This window comes from Pan troglodytes, chromosome 6 (assembly GCF_028858775.2).
Source record: "Pan troglodytes isolate AG18354 chromosome 6, NHGRI_mPanTro3-v2.0_pri, whole genome shotgun sequence".
Classification (NCBI taxonomy): Eukaryota; Metazoa; Chordata; class Mammalia; order Primates; family Hominidae; genus Pan; species Pan troglodytes.
In genome coordinates this window covers 37,317,892-37,343,946 of record NC_072404.2, presented here as the reverse complement: position 1 = coordinate 37,343,946, position 26,055 = coordinate 37,317,892, and the positions used below count along the sequence as shown (strand labels likewise).

The window sequence follows — 26,055 nt, the reverse complement described above, 5'->3', positions numbered from 1 at the left end:
TCAGGGCATTTGACCAAAGGTATGTTTTTTTCTTCCTTTTATTATTATTATTCATTTTAATGCTACTACTTAAATTCAGTTTAACATTTTAAGGTTCTTTAATTTTTATACAAGGCATACATGTACACAACCATATATACATATACATAGATATTAGGAACCTTAACATCTACATATTTTAAAGTAATTTTTATATCTTTGTGGGATGCAGCTATGCCAATAGGCATATTCACCTGGCTCAATCCTATTCTTTTGAAATTATGGTTAAGCCTACTTCCTATGAATTTCTTTATCCTCTCGGCCCCAGGCTGGCTAAGAATGCCTTTACTTGCTCCTGGAATACCCGAAAATATGTCTGTATAGTGACGTAAAGTGTATCTGTAGGGCTGGCTCTGTGCCTACCATCTTATGGTTTCAGTGCCCATCCCTGCCACTTCTCTGTAGTTCCCTTTTCAAGGCAGATTCTGTTACCATTTCTGTGCCTGGCACATAGAGGGCTCAACGGAGAAGTAAGCCCACTTTGGAATTTGCATGTAAATATCCTGCCCTACTTTTAGATAATTTAGATGAAAGGAGAGAAAAGCCTTGTTCTTCCTTTGTAATTACTTATCTGTAATTATACTAAATAACACAGTTAACAACAAGTTAACTCCCAATCCTAGCTGCCATTATGAATAGACTGATGAGTGGACATGTATACGTATTTTTTGAAAAGAAAAAAAAACCCAACTCTGAGAAGTACAAGTGAGAATGTCACTAAAGTGAAGATAAAAACTAGTGTAAATGAATGAAGGTGGGGATGGAGGAGCAAAGAACATGTGTGAAATGAAGGTCAAGCTATGTGAAAATCAATACATCCCAAAGCAAACAAATAAACATCACACTAACATCCTAAAATCAAAACCATACCCAAGTCCCTACAGCTTTGTCTGAGGCCCTGTGTTAGGCATTGTGGGGGAAACATTTCCCACACACACCCCTGGCCCTAAAGGAGCTGAGAGTCTTTTTGGGGAGACAGCATTGACACACACTCAATCTCTAACATAACGAGCTCACGCTGCTAAAGCAATGAGAACACTGAGGAGAAGTGGTTAAGGCAAGTTTCACTGAGTGGGAAGTAGTTGAACTGATCCTCGAAGAAGATAAAACATGAAAAGTTAGAGAATAGATAAAAAGCATACATACAGGTACATAAAACAATTGAGCCAAAGCAAAGTCAGAAATGACCCATGGATTCAACTGTGAGCAAGAAGAAAGGAAAGACAATGGAGCAAGCAGAGGCTGGTTTCCTACTAGCTTATTTCCAACAAAAGCAACTAGAATGACTTTAAATCACTAAACTGACTCAGAACACTAAGAAGTAATGCTGAGGGATTAAAAGATGAAGTGGTGAAATGAGGGCTGGAAAACAAGGGTGTCATAGTGAAGGTTATTTCCCTTAGGAGGCTGGTACGTTGGTGCAGTACTGACCTCTTCCATTTCAAATGAGTCTGGTCCTTTGCCTGCAAGACGAGACAAGCTCTTGAGCTTGTTAGTCTGAAATAAGTTCTCCTTCTGAGTTCTGCCCTTGACTGACCCCTCAGACACACAGGAAGGAGGAGCCTGCTTGGCCAGCATAGATGAGCAAGGCCACTGCTTGCTCAGAAGACCATGAGGAGGATAAGGTAGCAAATCATCACAGGCTTGGAGAGACTGATGTTCTACTGACAGAGACAAATGATTTTGCTTGTGGTTGATTGAGGTTGCTGCTAGCTCTGCTCCACAATCCCATGGTTTTGTAAAGGGGATAAAAACTTCATCTTTCACCTTGAAGGACTCTGATACCTCTGGGTTACAACCCTGCCTGATGTTCTGTTTGGAAGCTCTCCTTAAGAGTTTACCCATTCTTCTTTGATGCTCTTTGGCGGCACTCACTGAGGTTCTTTGCACACTCTCTCCTCCAGCTTTCTCTTCAGCTCTGTTTGGCAGGATGCTGACATCACTCAGCAGAGATGAGAAGGCATTGGTCACATGGTCCAGGATTTCCAGCTGTCGGAAACGACCTGCACAACACAAGAAACACGAAAGTTTCAGATTGGGTCTTTTTTGCTGAAACCATATTAACATAGTAAAAACTGAAGGGTCCGTTAACATGAAATTTTCAAGATAGGAAGGACATTAGGCTCTTGAAACTCAAGTTTTTCTCAGTATATGCCATTACTATTATGGAGATGATTTCCCTACGTAATGAGATTTTGCTGTGTTATGGGGAAAGTGAACAGCTTTTGTATTTAGTTGAATACGCATAACTATTTAGATTCATATATGCCTATAGTTTTTATGTGTTAGGTATTAAAAACTGTAGGCATCGGTGAATCTGTATACTAACATATATTAAGGAGTGAATCCAGTGCTATCAACATGAAGCTACCTGAATATTCCTCCATAACTCTATGTGATGTGTATTCCTACCATCACTTACATCATCCCTATCCATACTGTCACCTGATAGTGTGGAAAGATCATGGCATATAGAGTCAGAAGTCCTGGATCCAAATTCCAGGTCAACCACTCACTGGATGTTTGAGCTCAGAATAAAATAACCAAGAGCTACACAGTGCTAGACCCATGCCAGGCACATAGTAAATGGCCAGTCTTTTCATCTCTCATGTATTTTTCATATCTGTCATTAACACTAAAGCAAAATTGTGAAGACACGATGCCATGTAAGTATCAGTTGTTAAAATAATGATTATAAATGAGCAAGACTTAGGAAGCGGATATATTCTCCTCAGTCTTTCCAGAGAAGATAGTCATTAATGTAAAAACCTATTTGCCCTTCAAAACAAACCAGCTCATCAACCTGTTAAGTCTTTCTGGATGATCTGGCCTCTATCATTTGGGCCATATGTAAGTACAGTATTGACTTAATTAGCATGTGGAAGAGACCTAATGCAGCAAGGGCTAAAGTGAGAACATATTGCCAGTTTGAAAAAAAAAAAGTGGAAAATATTTTTGGTATCTCAAGATAATAAAATCATTGTAACAAAAATGGAATATTTTGTTTTTATTACCCAGCCTCCTCTTAATCACAGTGATAGCATGTGGGGTTGCATAACTCAGCGAAGGTCAAGGACCACATAAGTGGGCAAGGATGCTGTCTTTTGTTGTGTTTGCATCATCACAGCAACGTCCCTGACTCTCATGAGCCAGTGCCTACCTTTTTCTTTTACCTACAAGAAGTAGTATTGACTAATCATCCTTCTACTCCAAAAAAAGTGACAGATTTCTCACAGAGGACTGTGATATTTTTCCAAGACCTATAGGAACTGTGGGGTTCTGCATGTTTCAGAATAATTCTGATTACATTTCCCCCCTAAATTAAGCTGTAGTTGAAACTGAATCTCTTTTGTGATCAGAGGGTACAATTGAATGATAATTCAACTTTTATGATTGCTTTACATCCATCCAAAGCAGGTTTTTAAATTTAGACTAAGACAAAACCTACCAATTTAATTGGTTAAGTCAATTCAGAGAACACAATAGTCTGAAGCATTGGACAAGTGTTTTCTTTTATTTTTGCCTTTGGGTAGATTGAACAATGGACTAATTGATTCTCATGTCCCAAGTGTAAACACTTGTATCGACTTTGAATGAGATATAATTTTCCATTCTATCTGCCAACTAGCTTTATTATTGGTTGTTTTATATGTGACCTTCTCTGCTTCCTTGAATCAAGTGTTATGTTGTAGAAATTAGAGTGCACCAGGGATCACAAAATCAGGGGCCAACTCCTAGTTTCTCTGTAATCCATATGTCAATTTCATTTGTGAAATATTTACTTCATAGCAGCTCAAATGCTATTCAAATATTGGTAAATGACATTATTCTCCTGAAATAAAGAATTGATCAAAGAATTTGCATCTCTGTGCTGCTTGCAAGAGGAGATAACAAGGAACAACATGAATTGAGTCTAAAAAGTAAAGAAATACTACATTGCAAAACCTTCAGCTTTACATACTCTTTTTTAAAAAAAATATCATTCCTGAAGTTTTGAGACCCATTTTACCTACATGAAAACGGAGAAACGGGAGCTAAAATGAGAACTCCAAGTGAAGTCCCTGTTCCAGATAATTGCTTGAGAAAAACACTTTGTCTCACATGACTTTCCTTTTAGTGAATTTGTTTATTTAAAAGAATTTATTTGAGAATCAGAATTTTGTCATTTCCCCCCTCCAGAATTCCTCAAACTCTGTACTATAGAGAAGGTCTTCCTCAATGCTTCTCCAAGAGGCCTTTTGTATTTAAGTGGTTTTGAAATGCTGCACTGCATCCCCTCTAGGAGGCTGAAAGTGCACCTTAGCATATTAAATCAATCCTGCAGTAAATAAACCTATTAAGCTGCAAAGCATCTTTCCCCCAAACTGTTTTGAGCACAGTACAGGCACCCTCAAGAACACGCTTAGTAATGTCCTAGAGAAAAGGATTACATTGACCACCAGCTGAAGAAATACAGCAACATGCCTGATTAGCTATAAGGTTTAGACATAGTTAAATCAGGAGGGATGGCAGATTAATAACTATCACTTACAGCTCAAGGTATAAACGATAGTGTTCTAAATCTCATAAATGAGGAAATTAGGGTTTCACCTAATGATTCATGATAATCCTTGTCAGATTCTGGTTTCTCTGCCTCCTGGGTGTGTGGCTACGGTACATATTAGTGCTGCTCACCATTACTGCCCGCTTTCCTCCTTCTGGGCAATTGGTAGGGTTGTACATTCCCACCCACTTGGAGTTAGGTGTGGCCATGTGACTTATTTTGGCCAATGAAATGTGAACAAGACCCGCTGTGTGTAAGTTAGGAGCAGAGGATGTAAGAGCTGAGTATCATTCTCCATTTCTATCTTTCACTATCATTGCAACTAGTGAGGTTCCAGATTAGAGGCCGTGTTCCTGAGTGAGGACAACATGGAGCAAATAGATACTCCTTTCTCCAAAACATACACACCAACTCCCACTGGACATATAGGATGACCAAGAAATCCATCTTTTGTGTGTGAAGTCACTGTAATAGAGGGTTTGCATGCTACTTCACACAATCTCCTCGCCTACACTGTGGCCCACCTGCCCACTCATTCCCAACGCTGAGATGCGAATGCCACAGGCACCTCGCTTACCGTACAAGTTGGGGTTCTCAATGTCCATTCGCTGCTTTTGAGCTTCAAGAAAAACACGGATGTTGATCCCTCTGGCTGCTGAGCCACAACCAAGGAATCTGGCTGGGATTTGCGTGCAGATGTCTGGCTCATCAGCACCAAACCCCAGATCCAAGAGAATCTCCACTGGATCTATCTCCCAAAATTCCAGCCATTCAGGAATGCTGTGGTAAAAAATATGAATATCTTTATCCAGAAACAGTTAACCCAACACCATTTTTTTCTGGTCACCTCATCCACCCAATCTCCCAGATACTGAGTGAAAGAGGATCCTAAATAGACAAACGGTGCGTGCACTAGCATTCCTATGTACTTACTTAAAGGACTATCTGGCACCCCCACTCAGGGACTGCTTGCCTGTACTTTACATCCAAAACTATGAGTTTACTTAACTGGCTTCCCATTCCACAACAGGCACATGGTAAATTATACAGGGCAGGGAGACTGCAGGACAGATACCAGCCAGAGGCAGTGCACTGACAACCAAAAACAAGTGGTCACTAAAGGCAAGAAATGAAACAGAAAAAAAAAACCCCACAAAACTGTAAACAGTAGACTAAAAGAAGGCTATTTTAATAGAGCACCAGTCTGCAGCATCCTCAGCAACACAGATCTGTCCAGGATATCATTAAATGCAGACTACCAGGACTGATGTTTACAAATAATGACTGTAAGTCCCTAGGTAGAATTAAAATGTGTTCTGTATTATTTTTGTACTTGGCTAAGAAACAAAAAATGCTTTTATCAACTCATTCTAGTCCACTTTGGCACTTTAAATGATAAACATCAATTAGCTGGAAATTATATTTATAATTTTTATTAAAATTATATATATATTTTTAATTTGATTTGTATATATAAATATCTAAATTATTTAATTTTGTTATAATTATAGACATATTACAATTCTATATTTAATTGTTATATTTATAAATATACATAGTTATATTATGTATGCCAATTCATGTCTGAACTTCGCCTAAGTTACTAAGCTAACCCAGGAGACTATGGGAGTCTTTCATGGATTCCATGGGAAGCAGACCTTTTGACGAGATTTTACCAGGTTTGCTCAGCTCTTTTGTTGAAGTTTTTGTTTGCCTTTTCTTTACATGCAACAATAATGAGCCTATTTGAGATAGTTTAGATAATTTTACTTCAGTGACTTCATAATTGAAATTGGATTAACTACAATTCATTTACTTAGCCATTTACACATTCAACAACGGGTAGCTATCTCACTGGGGACGCCCACTTACCAGATACAACCAGCATCATGTTCACACTTTCTTTTTTTTCTGTAATTATTTTGTGTCTCTTTTTAAAAAAAAAAAACTAAAATTTTTAATTGACAAATAATAATTGTGTGTATCTATGGAGTACAGTGTGAAGTTTTGTTCTATGTATATGTTGTAGAAATATTCAATCGAGCCAATTAAAACACCCACTACATCACTTGTGGTGAGAACATCTGAAATAATATTCTCTTAGCATTTTTGAAATCACAATAAGTTAATATTAACTGTGGTCGCCATGCAGTGCAATTGATTATTGAAACTTATAACGTGAACTGGAGATGGCTCCATTTGGATATCTTAATCATGGGATTAACAGGGGAATCAGGAATGCCAATCACTTGATTACACTGACACAGACACCTGAATATAAAGAGGTTCAAGGAAGAAAAAAATTCTGGTGAGAAATCTAAAGTTGCATGAAAGATTTAATCTGTTATCATAGTGACTTCACTGTACAAATGTTTATCCTACCCATTTATACATATATTTATTGAATATCTGTCATGTTCTAGGTTCTATGCTAGGTACACATGGCTCAAAAATGAACACAGTTCCTGCTTTCCAAAGGCTTCAGTCTCTTGACCAAGAATATAAGTATTGATTGGTCATTAAACATATTTTCATATCATCATGAAAATATCATTAACTTTTTAAGTAATACTTAATGGTGGAAGAAATTAGATATACTGACTTTGTTAAAAAAATTTTAATAGTACACAAAATGCTTTCACTCCCCTCAATTATTACCCCCACCAATCCTGACCCTCTTCCAGTTAAACCTATGTGTATCCTTCCAGACATTTTCCTATGCAGTTACATACATGTTTTATGGTTTTCATTTGTTTGCTTTATGTATAGTAACATACTCTATATACCTTCCTGCATCTTGCTTTTTTTAATCTTAAAAAATATGGCATATAGAGCTTTCTAAGCCAATATGTGTATGTCTGACTATGCTTTTTATCACTATATGGAATTCTGTAAAATGAACTGGCCAATCACTCATTTGGCCATTTCCCCATTGACAGATATTTAGTCTGTTTCCAATTTTATTAACTCCTTTAACTCTTTTATATTGTTATTGCAAGATGGGGTTTGAAAATCTTTTATTCATTCTCTCATCCATTCATTCAACAAGTGCCTATTTATAATTTCATGAAATCCATTGTTGCACAGAATGATTTCTCAGGATGAAAAGCACCTGGAAATTACATACCTTTGTGGTACACTTGCAGTAGAATAGCAAGAGTTGAAACTGGTCCCTCTGGATAGGATGGGAGTTTCTGAAAACTGATGCAAAGATCTACAGTTGGGAAAATATCAACAATGAGATGTGTTGATTTAGATAGTCTCCTGGGAGGTCATTGTGAATCTTTTCCTTCCAGAGCAAACATTTGCATTTCCTCTTAGTCTCTAATAATCCCATAATGACCACACCTTTGCAGAAGACAGCTTGCAGTGGAGGAGCTGCTCCTGTTTTCAAGAGCGTTGTATTACAGAAGGTGTAAGAATTTAAGCATTAGGTGCCCGCTAGTGCTCATTATGAAGGTGACAGAATGTCTCACTTTTGACAGATGGCATATCATTGGGGAACCTTTCAGGAACACAGCTTTGCTAGGCACCAACTTTCAGGAAGAAGTTAAAATTATATGCTGAAAGAAGTACAGCCAGCCGTCACTGAAGTGACTCTACATTAATTCTCATACTAGTGAAGGATTTCATATCACATGGCTAACACTCTCTAAATGCTGTCTCCAGGGCTCCTGTAGCCATCCATATGCATTTCTAACAAACTCCTTTACTATGGAAAAAATGAACATCACTATCCAATAGGCCTGCTTTGCAGATCATTTGAAAGTGCTTCCAAAGAGAGTGGAACCCTGTCATAATATAGTTCAGTTTTATATATATAGCTCAGCTATACCATGGATCACATCTAGCCCCATCAAATATAATAGCCAGTTGGCATATATTTAGAATTTATTAAAAATACAATGCAGATATCAATGTTCCCAAGGAGAACAAGTTATCCTACTTGGGTTGCTAACTTTGTTCTAGCTACATTTGGTAAGAATAGCTGGGCCAGGCATGGTGGCCACGCCTGTAGTGCCAGCACTTTGGGAGGCCGAGGCAGGTGGATCATGAGGTCAGGAGTTCAAGAGCAGCCTGGCCAAGATGGTGAAACCCCCTCTCCACTAAAAATACAAAAATTAGCCAGGTGTGGTGGCAGGTGCCTGTAATCCCAGCTACTCGGGAGGCTGAGGCAGCGAATTGCTTGAACCCAGGAGGTGGAGATTGCAGTGAGCTGAGATCGCGCGACTGCACTCTAGCCTGGGTGACAGAGACTCTGTCTCAAAAACAAACAAACAAACAAACAAACAAACAAACAAACAATAGCTGGGCCCTGTCCTTTAATTGCTTCTGTTCTGTAAGGTTGAGAAAGTGTGTTTTTCTGGATAATAAAAACTCTGGTGTTAACAGACAGTTGAGCTCCTTGAGCCTCAAGGAGAGGCAGAAGATACCCTTTCACTTATTGCCCCACCTCAGTTTTCATTAGGCCTGCCATAATTTATTTTTCCTTCTTTGTTTGAGGGCCACACCTTATTTTGGAAGGTGCAGCAGAGCAACCCAGAAGCAGCCTGCCCTTGGATCCAAGGAGAACCAATACAGAGTCACTGTTGTAATAAAGCCTGGAAGCACGAGTTGGTCACAGAACCTGGCTCTCATTTTCCTCTTCAACAAAGCGAGAGTTGCCTGAGAGATTTCTGTGGTCTCTTATAGCTCTATGATTCTATAAGTAGCAAAAACAACCAATCCTGCAGGAGAAAAATCTATGACAAATAGCATTTTAGGGGTGAATTGGTAGCAGCAGGGGGATGCAGTACTGCAGATTTGGTTTATGACTGGTTGGAATTATCCTGAAAATGCGAGGGTGACAAAAGCGCAGGAAGGGGAGTTCCTAACCTGAAAGAGCTCATAGTCTATTCCAGTGGTTTTTAAAAGAGTGTGGCTGAAAAAGTCATCTGAAGGACATGCACAAATACAGATTTCTGGACCCTACCTCCAAATGATCTGGTTCAGTAGGTCTAGGGTGGGGATTAGGAATTTGCATTTCTATGAAGGTCCCCCACAATGCTAATGCTGGTGTTCTGGGCACCACACTTGAGACCTAGTATTTCCTCCAATGAAGAGACTCTCACTGCTTTCTACCTAGCATTGGAAATTGTATATATTGTTGTCCAGTAAATAGAATAATAATCAATTACATTAGCCAAAATGAAAATATTGAATGCAACTGTTTTATAAACAGGTCCTTATGAACAGTTGCAGTACAGTAGAATGTCATTTATGCATATGTTGTAATTAAATTTTCCCCCACATCAACATTTGTTGATTTAATTTGCTCACAATTTTATGATTTTTAAGGAACCTCTATTTCTCTCAAAGCTGATGTAAACATTCTAGGCACTGTGACTAAACCAGTTACCTTTCACGAGATCCCAAGAGCTATGGCAATATTAAGAAAACTTCCCTACTTCTATTTTATTCAGCAAAGGTGTGGCTGCAAAATATTGGCATGAAGTAACACTGATTCTGATACCTACCTCATGTAGTCTTTCACAGTCATTTGAACCATCCCTTGTTCATACAAAGAAACTGCAACAACAAAAAAAGTAGAGGGGAACTTTATTTCGTTTTATCTTGCAGAAGATTTTCTCAACCCCAAATGAAACCAAGGTAGAATTGAATTTCCATATCCAAGGTTATATAGGCATGAAATACAAGGCATCACTGCAGTGAATAGACAGAATGAAATTAATGGCTACATGGTATGACAAACACGTGAAGAAATGTACTGGCTCAATGGAGAGGGAAGTCAGTGCTAAATGGAGTATTCAGCAAAGGTTTCATGGAGGAAGCGGTACTTGTCTCGGATTTTTAAGAATGGGAGAATTTGATGGCTGGAAAAGAGGCATTGCCCTTAAAAGACGCATTGCCCTTAAAGAGAAAAAAGATGTCTACAGAAAGTGCAAAGCAGAGTGCTAGGGGTAGTCTGATTAGCTCATAGGGCATTTAGGGATGCTCTCTCATGGTACAGGAAGTTGTGAAGTAGTGTGGGGACAGGCAAAAAATAATACATGAAGGGCCCAGCATGTATTAAGCATATTCCCTTCATTTGTATCATCTAATCCTTCCAACAGCCTTAAAATTAGAACCTATCCTCATTTTTCAGATTAGAAACTGAGATTCACAGAACTTTAGTAATGAGCCCATAGTCATACAGTCAAAAGTAGTGCATCTAGGAATTTATTCTTACCTTTATTATTGATTGCAGCAATAACATTGACTATTTAGCACTAACTTAGTGCGAGGCAATGTGCTAAGCATATTACACACACATTCTCTTGTAATTCTCACAACAAATCCCTGAAATAGATATTATTGATCTCCACTTAACACAGAGGAAAACTGAGGCTGAGAGAGATTAAATAAATTTCTCATGGCTAGTAGGATGCTGCAACTTATTTTAGCTTGTTGTTGTTGTTTCTGTAACACCACACTGCCAACAGAGCATCTTATAGCTTATTTGAAAGACAGAAAGAGGAGTGTATATGTATGTGTTAGGACATGAAAACCACGAAAGGTTTTTGAGCAAACAAGTAAATGTGAGAAAGATGATGCTGAATGTTCATTTGCCTGATAGCGGTGCTGAAGACAGAATAGAGGAAGTAAATATTGATTATCAGAGAGGCTTATTCAGGGGCCATTGCAAGATTCAGACCCTGTATCATGATAGAAAATGTGGCTGACACCTGCAGAAGAAAATGCTTAGAATACGGGCAAATTCCTCAGAAGGTTCACCAGTGTTCTTATTTCCGCTTACTTGTTGCTCTCCTGGGTGCAAATGTGTGACGTGTGTGAAACTGGGAAGTGTTGCCAAGCTGTATTTCTATGAGAACATAAAGATTTTTACCATAAGAAAGATAATAGAGGTTAGGAGAAATTTTGGAAAAGCAATCCTGAATGATTTAAACATATGAAAGAATACTGAAGAGAACAAAGGGCTAGGGTTCTTGTCTGAGTAGAGGGTCTATGAATAGACGACAGGTACCTGTGAATTTGTCTCTAAATGCCAAATTTTGGGAGTGGAGATAAGAATACCCATCATTTTCAGAAGATTTTCAAAAGGCTTAGTGACCCTGTTAAATGGAAAAAGAAGACTGATCTAGAAGGATAAAGACTGGAGATGTATCACTGACTTGCAAGTAAATAGTGATTTTTTTTTTTTTTCCAGACAGTTCACTCTGTCACCCAGCCTGGAGTGCAGTGTCGTGATTTCAGCTCACTGCAACCTCCGCCTCCTGAGTTCAAGTGATTCTCGTGCCTCAGCCTCCCAAGTAGCTGGGATTACAGGTGTGTACCACCATGTCCGTCTAGTTTTTGAATCTTAGTAGAGACGGGGTTTCACCATGTTAGCCAGGCTTGTCTGGAACTCCTGGCCTCAAGCGATCCACCTGCCTCCATCTCCCAAAGTCCTGGGACTACAGGCATGAGCCACCACGCCTGGCAATAGTGGATTCTTAACTAAGCTCAGAATACAGGACTACAATTTAAAGAAGTAGTGAGAAAATAGGTACAGTAATATCTCTGCTCTACAAAACAAATGTAACTATCATCATAAGAGTCAGGCAGGGTGACAGCTACTCAGGAGGCTGAGGCAGGAGAATGGTGTGAACCCGGGAGGCAGAGCTTGCAGTGAGCGGAGACTGCGCCACTGCGCTCAAGCCTGGGCGACAGAGCAAGACTCCGTCTCAAAAAAAAAAAAAAAAAAAAAAAAAAAAAGAGTCAGGCGGGGTGAGAAATAGAATCGATTTTAAAGGTTTAAATAGTGAGTGGGAATATATATGGCCTCTGTGCTATCACTCCCAATGCTACTCCCATGGCAGACATCATTACCAATTTTGTCACTTTTCTTATCCCTTCTTCAGGAAAACCACTACCAACTGATTGGAATTATCACATAAGATTGAGTTATTTACTATCCTTTGTTTAGAATAAATTTCATAAGTGAAATTAAAAAAAAACAGGGTAAGATGGGGTACATATAAACTTTAGAAGTTGAAACCATAAAGAGAATATATAAATGCTCATAATAAAACATTCTAGGGAGCCATGATCAAGGATGGAATATCAGACTGAATGACCATTATTAGGAAACAAGTGTGATGTTTCAAAAATTTTCCATGTGACATTTGGTGGCAAATATTTATGTAAGTTACAATAGAATATTTGACTCAAACTTATGCACCAGGTCAGAAATGAACTTAGAATCAGAACACCAGTCTTTTTTTCCCCTTTATCTTCGTAGTTTTAAAACACTAGGTTTTATCACAGGAATTCCACAATAATATAAAATCTTTTGCAAAATTCTAATAATTTAAATAAATTTAAAAAGAGCTGTTCTGAATGTAGTGCTCTTCCACTTAGCTCTTCCCTCACCCGTGAGGCAACTTCAGGAGCCAGAGTTTGAAAACTATCAAGTCAATACCCAATTCAGCTAGGCAGGCATGGCTAATCCATCGCGGCATTCTTGCTCACTGCACCCAACTCCATCTCAGAGCTTCTGAAACTCATAAAACCACTGCCAATTGATTGAAGTTGTCAGATGAGAGAAAGCCCATTTGCCACCTTATTAATCATGTCATAGATGCAAGCACAGTGTAATTTTTAGGTGATCATATTGTAATAACTTGATGCCACAATGAATTAAATAATAAGTTGCCTAAATGGAAGATAAAATATTGTTTCAAGCAATTTTTAAAATATTTATTCCTGCCTTCTTCCTACCAGCAGCAGTTCTATCTACTACTTCGCATGTAACTCACAAAGTAAGGCCTCCATTTGTGCCTGGTTTAGCTCTTCGAGATGATTCTGGAGAGTTTTTGAACACCCATTTTCACCTAAAACATTGCATGGTTCTAGGACATTTGGCTGCATATTCTGCCAGCACTGACATTCTTGCCACTGCTTTGGTCTTTTTTGTTTGCCTGCTATTGCTCTGGGTTTCCTAGAATGTGTGAATAAACGTGTACATCAGGCCAGGGATCTGGCCTTGTAGCCACAGTGCATTGCACGAACTGTCAGAGAGGAAATGATCCGTTTTCAGATACTGATGAGAAGAGTTAGCTCAGCCTTGCTGAGTTTTCAAAAACCCTAGCCCTGCAGAAAATCGAGTCATCCAGAAAACCCAGTCATCCAGAATCTGGAGCCCTTCGCCCGGGGCTTCTTGAAGGGATTCTAGTGCCCACCAGATCTAGAGGATACACTCCATGGACCACGCCCTGTGTCCTGTCACTTGATCAGGAGCAATCTGATTGCTAGGGAGCCAAGGGCACCCTCCAAGAGAAAAAGTCCCTAATGGTAACATGTTTGCTAGGGAATGTGCAAAGTGGACCATTTGGGTCACGGTCTGATGACACATATGAAAGCCTTACACAGTTTTAGAACCAGCTGGGGAAAGGGCTTTCTTGCCTTTCACAGTACAACTAGCATCCTGTGGGGCCCAGCAGTCACCGATAATTAGAGGATGTCAGTTCGGGTGTCTGACTCCCCTCGCTGGAATCTCACCCTCCTAGATGTACAAATGCAGCTATCAGACTCCTGTACTTTTTTATTTTTATTTTTTATTTTTTTGAGATGGAGTCTTGCTCTGTCACCCAGGCTGGAGTGCAGTGGTGTGATCTCAGCTCACTGCAACCTCCGCTTCTCAGGTTCAAGTGATTCTCCTGCATCAGCCTCACTAGTAGCTGAGATTACAAGCATGTGCCACAACGCCTGGCTAATTTTTTTGTATTTTTAGTAGAGACGGGTTTTCACCATGTTGGCCAGGCTGGTCTTGAACTCCTGACCTCAAGCTCTCTGCCCACTGTGGCTTCCCAAAGTGCTGGGTTTACAGGTGTGATCCACCACAGCTGGCCTTTACTTTTTCTTCTTGATCTTGTTTCAAACGATACAAATGTCTGTCTAAAGCCAGTACATTCAGACATACAGCCTTCTCTGCTGCTGAGCTTAGATTTTGGAGAAAACCAAGGCAAGGAAAACTGAATATGATTTTTTAAACTCACAAGATGAACCTCATTTAAAAAGTTGTTATAAAATTATTAAAGATAGTTTTATTTTTTGATTTCCATTTTACGTTTTGGGCTCCCAGGGTCCCGGGAGACCATGGGGTATTTTCACAGCGTTACTGTGAGTTTACTTCCTGATCATTGCAGAAGCAGTGATAGCTTTTTCCAACATTTAGACTCAGGCAGTTGGGAGCCTTGCACAGGGCAACACGAATCTATTATTCATTGTATGTTGGGTGGTTGTTTTGTTTTGGTTTTCCCCATTTTGTTAATTTGTAAGGTAAATTTCCCGGGGCCTGAGGATGTGTTTGTCAGGGCCAGGTCCTGCTTCCCTTTGCCTGTTCTCAATAATGAACTTGAATGGAGAAGTGCAAGCTGGTGGCTCACAATGTGCCAGTTCTCACAGGGATTGGGGTTGCTAGACTTTCCTTAAAACTTGGAAGAGCCAGCAGCCCCGGCCCAGGTGTCTTCAGGGCAGCAATCTGTTGAAGGCAACGTGCTCTCCAATTTTCTGCAGTCGCTATCCCACTTGCTTCTATCATTAGCAATTACCTGTCTGGCTCCAGGAAGCATCTGAGTCTGCTACCTCAGATCAGAGCAGGAAGCTCACGCCTAGGGAATGCCATCACAGGACAGACAAACTACTCCTGCTATCTGGATTTTCCCAGGTTTCTGCAGACACCAGGCTTGAGACTGCCCCAAGTAGTATACATGTGTACCTGTACCCCCAACACAAGACCGCTCGCTAGGGTCTTCCTCAATTCTATACTTGCTTCTCTAGTTGCTTGGTTTTGATATTTTCTCTATTTTTTCCCCTCCAGGATACCCTGGTTAGGTTTTTTTAAACCAGATTTTACTCTCTAAGAGTGTTTGGGGAGGGAGAAATTAAAAAACAAACACTAAGTCCTACTATCCCCAAGTTTCCTAAGGGTTTGGGGAAAAATTAAAGTGAGAAAAAAATTTTTCCCACTCTATTTGATACATCTCCTTCTATGGGTTAAAATGTCAGTTTTAACTCCCTCTTAGATACTTGAGTCTCCAGCCACCCTCCCCACTGTTAGGTGGACTTCTGCCATCTGAAGCAGCAGACACCGCACTTAACCCTGCAAAATGTATTACTGGAGAAGATGTAGTTAGATATGCAGAAGGCACTAATTAGCACCTTTATTGGCTTAGAAAGCATTTTTTATTTTGGTTTTCCTAAGCATTTCTGACTGATTCATGGAAGACATTTGGTTCTTTGGAATATCGTCCAATAGACTAATCAAATTACATTTTCGCAGGGCTCTAAAATAATAGCATTCTACAGCTTTCTGTAGATTTAACTCCTGCATGACTGGGACACTTAGTAGAGGCAGTCAGCAGCATTTGTCTCAGTTGGCAAATTATTAATCTATGTTCTTATTTAAAAGAAAGTCTCTTACACTCTGCTGACACTCATGCTCAAAACCTTAAAGCCCATTGGAATGCTTTGCTCTTTTTCACCCACTTGTCTGTTTATTTCCAGATATCATTGACCCTTCCTCCCCATTCCACTGCCGCCCCCTATTGTAAACCCTCATCACCTCAAGCCTGAGTTCATTACAACTTCTTCCCAACGTGTTCCCCCTCCCCATTGCCAGGATAAACACTGGATCTGTCATTCCTCTTCTCACTACAGTGAGTTCAGGACTCACTATAATAGAGCTGGCAAATGTGTAACATGCTTGCTTCAACTCCCTCAACACCACACCTGCGACAGTTATCATTAATTATTATCACAAATTATTCACGACCTTTTCAGGTGAACAAAGATATGGTGTCAAAATCCTGCTCAGCCCAGACCACAAGTACAACTACCTCTCCATTTGAACTGGAACCTGAGATGACACTCCAGTGTCATCTCAGCCCTAAGACATCAAGTGTTATTCCCTCTTTCTGGATTTTAAAAGTTATATGACCTCATCCTATCTAACAGAAAAATTTCTACCATTGCTCCCTAGCATGAAACCATTTCTTTCATCTGATCACCTTCCATGTGCTTTTCTGCACATATTTAGCTTTCTTCTCATTTCTGTGCCTTTGTTCAAACGCCTATTGCTTCCAGCAAATTAATTTTTCTTGCTTTGCCTCTTTGTTTTTTTAAAAACCATATCCCTCCTTCATTTACTAGTTTCAGTCTCACCTCTTTTGAAGAGACTTCCCAGTCTGACAATATCTTCATTATGTTTTACTGAGCTCCTTTTGTCGACTAACTTTGGGGAAATCAGATAATTTACAGATGATTCCGTCTCCGTGGGGTTTATAATTTTGTCAGTGAAATGGATGATATCCCTAACAATTTGAGGCAGCACTGGCCAAGAGCCACATGGGTAGAACCCAAAATGCATGTTAGTGGTGTTCAGAAGAAAGATTCAGTATCAGTGCAGAAGTCAGGAAGGTCTTATGGAGAATATGGGACCTGGGTCAGGTCTCAAAAGAAGGAGAGGAGAACAGAACAGGAAAGACTTTAAGACAGGAGGAACAGGATGAAGAAAGATAAAGAACTAGGAATATAATGAGAAGGAATAAGACTAGAGGGTCTTGTAGAAATGTTGATGTAGGTTACATTTGAATTATAATGATCCTGGACAGTTAGAGTGACATTCTGGAGAACAAGAGTCATATATTTTACATCGTTGTTCCCTTCACCTAAAACAGATCATTGTTGTGAATATTGTCACCTGACAAGCAGTAAGGGAACATCTGTTATGTTTACTTGGATTTACTTTGACTTTTTCTTATAAAATAGACCAGAAATTTTATATTTTTTATTTTATAAGTTCCTATTCTGAAACAAATTCCTTTTGAAAAGAAATGAGTTTATTCTTCTAGGACCTCTCTGGGGACAGGAGAAGAAATAACTAAATATATAAAAGACACATGAATTAACCTATCAAGTAGTAACTGGCACCAAGCATATCTTTGACAGAAACTGTCTTTTTGCTGTAGGAGTTACTTCTAGTCTTTTCACTCACAGTTATGCTTGGATGTGTTGTTAAACAAGTGCTAATTATATAAACCTACATGTTAAAATGTGCACTCATTGTATGTGTCTTATCCTTGCATTATAATGACAATGCACTCTCACTCGCATTATAATCCTGGCATTGTAATGACAATGCATATCTCAGCCAGATAGCACTGATGTTTAATTTGTTTTCTGGTGGTGGGAAAGAGTTTTCTATGAACCAGATACTCTCTCCAGGCTTTTTTTTTTTTTTTTTTTTTAATACATAGCTTTCATATGGAATCTGAGATTAAGAATGAATTTGCAGCCTGGGAAGAGGGACCTTAACATCCATGACCATGGGCTCTTTAACACCACTATTGACCTCAAAAAGACTCTGAATGTTCTATCTTGTGGTTATAGGAAGGTCTATGGATCCATATTCATCCCAAACTGAGACTCAAACATGTTTGCTTGTGTAGTTGGTGACCATGAAGAAGAGTTAATCTGCCCACAGAGGTGGTAGTTCTTGGAAAGGGAAAAGAGAAAGAAGTTGAAGGATGCCCATGAGGCTCTTTTCTGTAAGTCATCCAGGTGCCCTAACAGACAACGCCCTGGAGATGAGACTGTCAGGCCATGCAGCTAAGATGCCCTAACATTTGCCAGAAGACAGAGCAGAAGATGAGAGTCCATCCTTTGGGAAGTGCTTCAGTGAGACTCACAACGTAAGCAGCAAGGGCAGCTGTCCCACCTTTTGCAGTTATTGAAATTCATATAGAAAGAAGGGGCACAGGAAGGCATCTGTCATAGCTAAAGGGAGAAACCCAAATCATTTCTATCAGCAAATGAGCTTGGGTAAGCAATGTTTTATTGGAAGAGATTTCAATACCCCAAGAGGAGAAGTCTCAGAACAACAGGTCCAGACTCTGCCCACAGCTTCAGGAAGGCTAGGGGAAGGCACCATATGCCTCAGTACATCTCAGCCACCAATCATTCCCATCACACCTGGCTGCAACAGCTTTCATCTCCTGAAGAGAAAATCCTCTTTGCCTTCACTTTTCTTGCAGTTGTTATTTCAATTAACTGCTCCCTTTCACCTCTCAACTCCTCAAAGCAGTTTTCTGTTTTCTGTCTCCAATTCTTCTACTATCATTCCCACTTGAAAACTCTACAATCTTTTCCCATCTTTCCTCTGAAATAGCTCTTCTCAAGGTTATGGTGTCATTCCTGCTCATACATAGTCAATTAACAACAGCTGACGGGGTTGATCATTCCCACCGTGACACACTGATTTCACTTGCCTTCAGACTCTTCTCTTTTGGTTCCCTTTTTACCTCATTACCTACCTCTTCTCCTTTGCTGGTCCTTCACATCTTCCTGGCCTCTTCTTTGTCTGCATTTACTTGTGTGGTCTTCTGTCTTTAACACATCTACCCATCAGCTACTCCCAAATGTATATATCTATTCCCGGACCTTTCCTCTGAACTCCAGATTTATATTTCCAACTACCTACTCAATAGTACCTTCTTGGATATTTATTAAAATTTGAATCACGACATGCCTAAAATTGAACTTCCTATCTCTGAAGCAAAGTCCTATCCTTCTATTGTTTTTCCCATCCCAATAAATTGCCACTCATTCTTCCAGATGCTTGGGCAACATTTTTGCAGTCATCTTTGATTTCCTTCTTTCTTTGATATCCCACATACATTCACCAGCATATGCTGCCCTGTCTACATTTTAAACATAACCAGAATCCAACATTTCTACAATTGCTACTAGCCTTGTATAGCCCTATCCTCTCTCCTCCGGATTACTGTATTAGCCTCTGAACTGGGATCCCGCTTCAACCCTTTCCAACCTCCTTCTCCCAAAGCCAACTCTGTGAACAGCAGCTAAAGTTGTTCTTTTAAAAAGAACCAAGATAATACCACTTCTTTGTAACACTTTGAAGGGTTCCCTTGTGACACTGAGTAAGAGCCAAAATACTTACAGGGATATACATAGCCCTAAATGATTTGGCTTCTGGATAATTCTTTAACCCCTAGCCCTCTACTCTCATCTTTGCTCAGTTAACTGCAACCATTCAGGCATCCTTGCTATTCCTGGAACACAGAGGACATACTCCTGCCCCTGGCTTTGCATATGCCATCTTATTTTCCTGAAACAGCTCATCCCCAGATAACAAATGTTCCCCTCCTTCACTTCTTTCAGGTAGCTGCTGAAATGTAACCTTATTTGAGATGCCTTTCCTGATCATCCATCCTCCTAGCATATTACATATGTATTTATTTGTTTATTGTCTCTATCACCATTGCATCTATTTTCTTCAGCATTCTCAGTCCTAATGGAAAGCCTGGTTTTAGGAGGCAATCAACACATATTTGCTAAATACTGAAGACAGGAATAAAAGGGAATCTGTCAGAAATTTCGTGTTCCTGTGGGCAAGGAAATAGAGCTGATGTCATGTTTGTTCTTCAGTCTTCAGTCTCCAGCCTAAGTCTAAGGCTCAAGGGGAGATATGGGCTGCAGGAAGAAGCTGAAAAATTACTTTCATCATGGGTTTTATGTGACATAAAATACTAGTAATGCTGCCTAAATCTCCAGATGATAGTCATGTAGTATAATGGACATCAGTGTTTTTTTTTTTTGAGACAGAGTCTCGCTCTGTCGCCCAGGCCGGAGTGCAGTGGCATGATCTCTGCTCACTGCAACCTCCACCTCCAGGGTTCAAGCAATTCTCCTGCCTCAGCCTCCTGAGTAGCTGGGACTACAGGTGTGCACCACCACATCAGGCTAATTTTTTTTTGTATTTTTAGTAGAGACGGGGTTTTGCCATGTTGGCCAGGCTGATCTTGAACTCCTGGCCTCAAGTGATCTGCTCACCTTGACTTCCCAAAGTACTGGGATTACAGGTGTGGGCAACTGTGTCTGGCCATGGAATATGAGTGTTTCTATACAAATTCTGCAGTAAGTAGAGCACCATAAAAGTTCAAAGGCAATGATGGTGGTTCCCAGAGGAGCAGAAGAAGAACATGATGCTCAGAAAGTATTGAAATGACTTGTCTATGTGGTGATACCAAGAGGATTCTATTGGAGTAGTAGCAGGGGCAGTGGAAGGGAGCTCATTTATGAAAATATTTGAGATAGCTAATAACTCCCAGAAATACTTAGGGGGAGATATTTTGCAGATAGACCTTGTGTCACCAAGAAGAGGGCAATAATCCAGCAAAATTTAGGTACCAATGTTATTGTAACCTAATTTGTACCTATAGACTGGTGAAAATTGAGGCAAATTTTAGTTATACGAGTTATTTATAGGTGAATTTCAGCATAGCTTTATACTTCTTACTATTAGAACTGTTTCTAAGTAGTAATTTTTCTTTGAATTAAAATCTACTCTATGTGCCTCTATATTTTAGTGGCATTAAAACCTTAAATTTAGAGAGCATTCTTTTCTGCCACCCAAAATTGGCTCACAGAAGTAAAGAAAAATTAGAGATAAACTAAATGACAATTGATTTACACCAGTGTGCAGTCATTGGAGGTATGCTAGTTTCTGGTTAAAAGAGCAGGAACTTTGAAATCAGACAGACTTGAATTCAAATCATCTCTATCTCTTATTGAGGGTGAAAAATACCTCTTTTTGAGGTGAGAATATACTCAAGATCTACTCTTTCAGACAATTTTAAGTACAAACTACATTATTACTAATATAGTCACCGTGCTGTACTTAAGGTCTCTAGAACCTAGTCATCTTATAACTGCAAGTTTATACCCTTTGACCAACTTTATGTATCTTTTTAAAGCTATGAATATAGACACTTTAGTGACATTTAAAAAAAAAGTTAGTATTGCACCACATCAAAAGAATTGAACTCCAGAGGACTGTGTTGTGGTCCCAAAGGGCTGACGCATAAGAGTCAGAAGGCCTGGAGGGAGAAGTGCCAGTGACTTACCCACATGCCCATGTGGATAGGGGTATCTTAGCCTATTTTCTGCTGCTATAACACAATACCACAGACTGAGTAATTTATAAAGAAAAGAAGTTTATTTGGCTCACAACTGTGGAGGCTGGGAAGTCCAAGATCAAGTGGCTGCATCTGGTGAGGGCCTTCTTGCTGTGTCATTCCATGGTGGAAGGCAGAGGATAAGCAAGCACACAAGAGAGAGAGAAAATGGGGACCAAACCCATCCTTTTATCAGGAGCCCACTACTGTGATAATTAACCCAATCCCATGATAAATAACTCACTCCAGGATGAGGGCATTAACCCATTCATAAAGGCAGATTCCTCACAACCTAATTACCTATCAAAAGTCCCACTTTTCAATGCTGTCACTATGGTGATTAAGTTTCAACATGAGTTTTGGAGGGAACATTGAAACCACAGCACAGAGCTTTCCTTCCAGGGGTTTCCATGCATAACACGTGTAGTAAATGTTATTAGTCTTCCAGAGGGAAAGCATGGTTATACAGACAGACAGATCTAAGCTGAAATCTCAACTCCCATACCTACTAACTGGGTGGCTTTTGTCAAGTTACTTTACCTTTCTGAGCCTCATTTTCCTCCATGTAATATTCACCTCAAAGGTGGTCTGGTAAGCAAGATAATGTATGTATAGTATCTAGCATGTACATCCTCAGTACGCATTAATTTTCTTCCCCTCCAAGTTCTACTGATGAAGAAGCTGAAGTGCCAAGGGTTTTACCTGGCTTAATTGTGGTAAACAAGGTACAAAATGGGCCAACCAGATTCCCGCTTAATAAAAATGAGATTTGAGATTTTAGGTAGCTGCAGATGACCATGACAGCCAGAGAATCACCATAAAAGGCCAAGCCCCATGTTGGCCATCATAGAACCCAACAGGAAACCAGGAACAGGACCACTGAAGCCTTATCCCAACTATGTTATTTGGGCCCAGTCCAAAGGCTGAAGACTCACTAGAATGCTTTCTGTGGGAGGCACTGGGTCACCTGTAAGATGAAGACACTTAGATCTTGCTGCTACCTTAGTGTACAAAGCCTCAGAAGTGATTAATAAGGAAACCAACCTTAGAATGAATTCTAGTTAGTTGACTAGAGTCCCCTGGAATTTCATGTCCACCTGGAATCTCAGAATGTGCTGTTATTTGGAAATAGGGTCTTTGTGGATTGTTAATTAGTTAAGATGAGATCATACTGGATTACATAGGATCCTTAATCCAATGACTGGTGTCCTTATAAGAGGAAAAGACTCACAAGGAGAAGAGGCCATGTAGAGATGAAGTCATAGAAAGGAGTTCTGTAGCTGCAAGCCAACGAACACTGAGGATTGCCAGAGGCCAACAGAAACTAGAAAGAAACCAGGAGGGATTCTTCCCTAGAACCTTCAGAGGGAGATCAGCCTTGGTGACACCTTGATTTTGGGCTTCCAGACTCCATAACTGTGGGAGAATACATTTCTGTTGTTAAAACAACAGAACTTGGTGCTTAAAAGCACCAAGTTTGTGATAATTTGTTACTGCTGCCCTAGGAAATTCATGCGTCACTCTACATTTTATCAGTATTTTATGAGTTTTGACAGGATTTTCCCTCCAATAACGACTTCTTTTCTTCCTCCTCTTTGGGTCCTTATCATCTCCACAGTTTTTCTCCCTGTCACCCTTGCCATAACCTTCAGGTCCCCAGTTTCTGGTACTGTTCTAGCATCCACCCTTCTCAATGTGTCTCTCAGCTCCCCCAAGCTCAGTGCAGCTCTCTCATCATGGCTGAAGCCAGCACGCAGTGGGGCTGATATTAATAGAAGGCCAGGCCTCCATTCCTCCACCTGCCTCTAACCAGCTGTGACCAACAATCATGGCACTTGACCACTCTATGCCCCAGATTCCTCATCTGCAACAAACAGACGAAACAAACCATGCTACCACACAGGCCATGGAGTTTAAAATATGATCGATGAGAAAGGGCCTTGTACAAGCGAAGGCTCAGTTAAACGTGTAAGAAGCTATTCCATTATTATTAAAAATCTTGCTGAAGATAAAGGACCTGGCAAATCGAGACTGTGTTTCTGATCTCAGAGCCATATCACTATCCCAATTTTCCTCCAGGTCTTTACTTCATGTCTGTGCCTTTCCAGTTCATTGACTTGGTTCAGAAGAGGAAGAGCTGTGATTTGTCTTTAATTTCTGGGAAGTGAAGCTTTTAGTATGGTTACTGATGACTCCAGAACCAGTGCCAGGCCTCTCACCACAACCGGGGCAAGAGAAAACATTAGGGGGATATGAAATGCTGGCTATTTTTCTGAAGTTTTTGCTTTTCCTTGAGTCTGAACTATTATGAGCAGAGAGGTACTTACATTTGATTTATTGGCAAAAATCTTTACAGTATTTGGCATCATGGAACTTTTATATTAGAAAAAATAAAGAAGGTTGGTGAAAAGGGAAATTTCAATGATACGTATAGGTTTTCTTTTAAAAGTAGTAAAAAAAATTCAAAATTTAAACTGATTTGTAGCCAACGGTCAGTCTTAATGTAAGATGGCAGTAGAGGAAGTGAAATAATTAAAACCAGCAAAGTAAGTGACTATTAGACTAATAATTTTTTCATCTAACCATTAAGTTCCTAATTTATGTCATTTTTTCACACAAATTCTTCACAGTATTTCATCCATTTTGAAACATACTTTTTCACATTTTAACACCTGTGAAATCAAGACACATATTACAGTCAATATTGCCTTCTATTTGTAATTGCCAGGTTTTGTTTTTTTTTCCTAAATGGTACTTAAAATATGAATGCATTTTATAATTGAAGGGTCTTAGATTCTATAAAATATGGTATTGCATTTAATGAAGGTGGAAACTGTGAGTCCTGTAATTAAATTTCTTTTTCTTTTTATACTGCTTTTATCAAATCTCAGTGAAACAAGTGTGATACATTTTCTCCTTCAGAAATACTTGTACTGTTTGCTTTAGAATTCAGACATTTATTCTTCTTGAGAACAAGTGCATTATTAGAAAGAGAGAATGTAAGTGCAATTTTGAGACCAAAGAATAGAAAAAAATCTAGATTCAGAAATAAAAGTATAATACAGGATGGGGAAAATTAAACAATTTCATTTTCATAACTACATCCTTGCAAATGTCTTCATAGAACCCAGTGAGTTTATGCTATACTCTGAGCCATTGATGATATGGCAAGAGCCCTGGGTTCGGCCCCTAACCTGCTGCTGGGGAAGCACCTATCATTTTTGTCACAGTCATATGTCAAATGAAGAGATTGAGCTGGATAGTTTTTGAGGGCTGATCATTTCTAGAAGCCTCTGATAATTCTCATTTTAAGAAGATTTATTCACATAGATATTTTAATATATCTCCTACTCAGCTTCGCAAAGCATAACTGCTTCTCTTGTCTTACCAGTGCGGTCAATGACTTGTTGAAAGTTTTCATTTGCAGAGACACTGTAAAGAAACACAAGTATTGTGAGTCAAACAATGTGTGTAAATAAATTATACTAAATTACTTTTTAATTAAACAGATGAGAGCAAATGCAGAGTTAGGTTTTAGTAAGAGAGGACTTTTAGAAACCAATAAACAGTCAGGGACTAGAGTAGTATTTTATTTTGTAGTTTTAAACTGATACATAGTTTTTACAATAATAGAATACTTCAAGTACAATTAAAATGAAAATCCCTACACTTCCCCGACCTTGCCCAGGCAGAGTTACACACATTGTTTTCATGGATCTTTGCAAGAGAAACATATAAGGCACACACACACAAAAACACTTACAAGAATCCAGAGTCCAGCCACTGCTGAATACTTTCTTGCTTGGAATCTTCTACAAGTAAGAAAGAACAGATCAGTTAGTCAAAGCACAACCAGCTAAAAGGATGCTACCCTGTTTACTCAGCCGCCACTCAGTCACTCTATTTCCCACATATTTAGTCACATGTTTCCTTCCATAAGCATATTCATTTTTTTTTCCTGAAGGCAAAATCTCCTGTTTTCCATGATCAGCCTTTCCTGAGAATGAAGTGTAAACTTGTCAAAAGACTGTAACTTAAAAAAAAAGAAAGAAAATGTGAGAGAGAAGAAAAATAAACCACTGAAGAACAAGAGATGTTAGAATAATTTTTAAATTACCTGGTGTGAATACAAAGGGTGAGAAAGCATAAGAGACTTTTGTCTTTCTCTTGTTGGATATAAATCACCACAAAGCCTCTCCTTATTGAATCACGACATTTACCTAAGGCAGCCAGCCAGTGATGGTTATTTGCAAGGAGTTCTCTGCCAGGTTAGAAACCAAATTTGCATTCATTCCAGGGACAAATTGCACTAGAGTCCCTGGATTGCCAAAGGCACCCTGTGTTAAAAAGGCACCAGTCTTTTAAGGTGGATCTTTATCATTGGCTCAACAAATAGTCAACAGGTAAAAAGGAGAGGATGTAAAGCAGCATTTCCTGTTAAATATTTGTTTCCAT

The 26,055-nt window shown here is 39.4% G+C and overlaps 1 protein-coding gene across 3 annotated transcripts in view; it reads right to left on the bottom strand.

The window, feature by feature from the left end:
- ITPRID1 (ITPR interacting domain containing 1) overlaps window positions 1-26,055 on the bottom strand; it is a 129,691-nt gene that overhangs the window by 79,204 nt on the left and 24,432 nt on the right. For all 3 annotated transcript variants that reach the window (XM_003950978.6, XM_009452867.5, XM_016957236.4), the window contains exons 3-8: window positions 25,364-25,412; window positions 24,989-25,032; window positions 10,099-10,150; window positions 7,710-7,796; window positions 5,160-5,362; window positions 1,471-2,042 (exon numbers count right to left, since the gene is read on the bottom strand). In XM_003950978.6, the coding sequence (XP_003951027.4) occupies window positions 1,471-2,042; window positions 5,160-5,362; window positions 7,710-7,796; window positions 10,099-10,150; window positions 24,989-25,032; window positions 25,364-25,412 (1,007 nt within the window). The remainder of the gene's footprint in view (window positions 1-1,470; window positions 2,043-5,159; window positions 5,363-7,709; window positions 7,797-10,098; window positions 10,151-24,988; window positions 25,033-25,363; window positions 25,413-26,055) is intronic.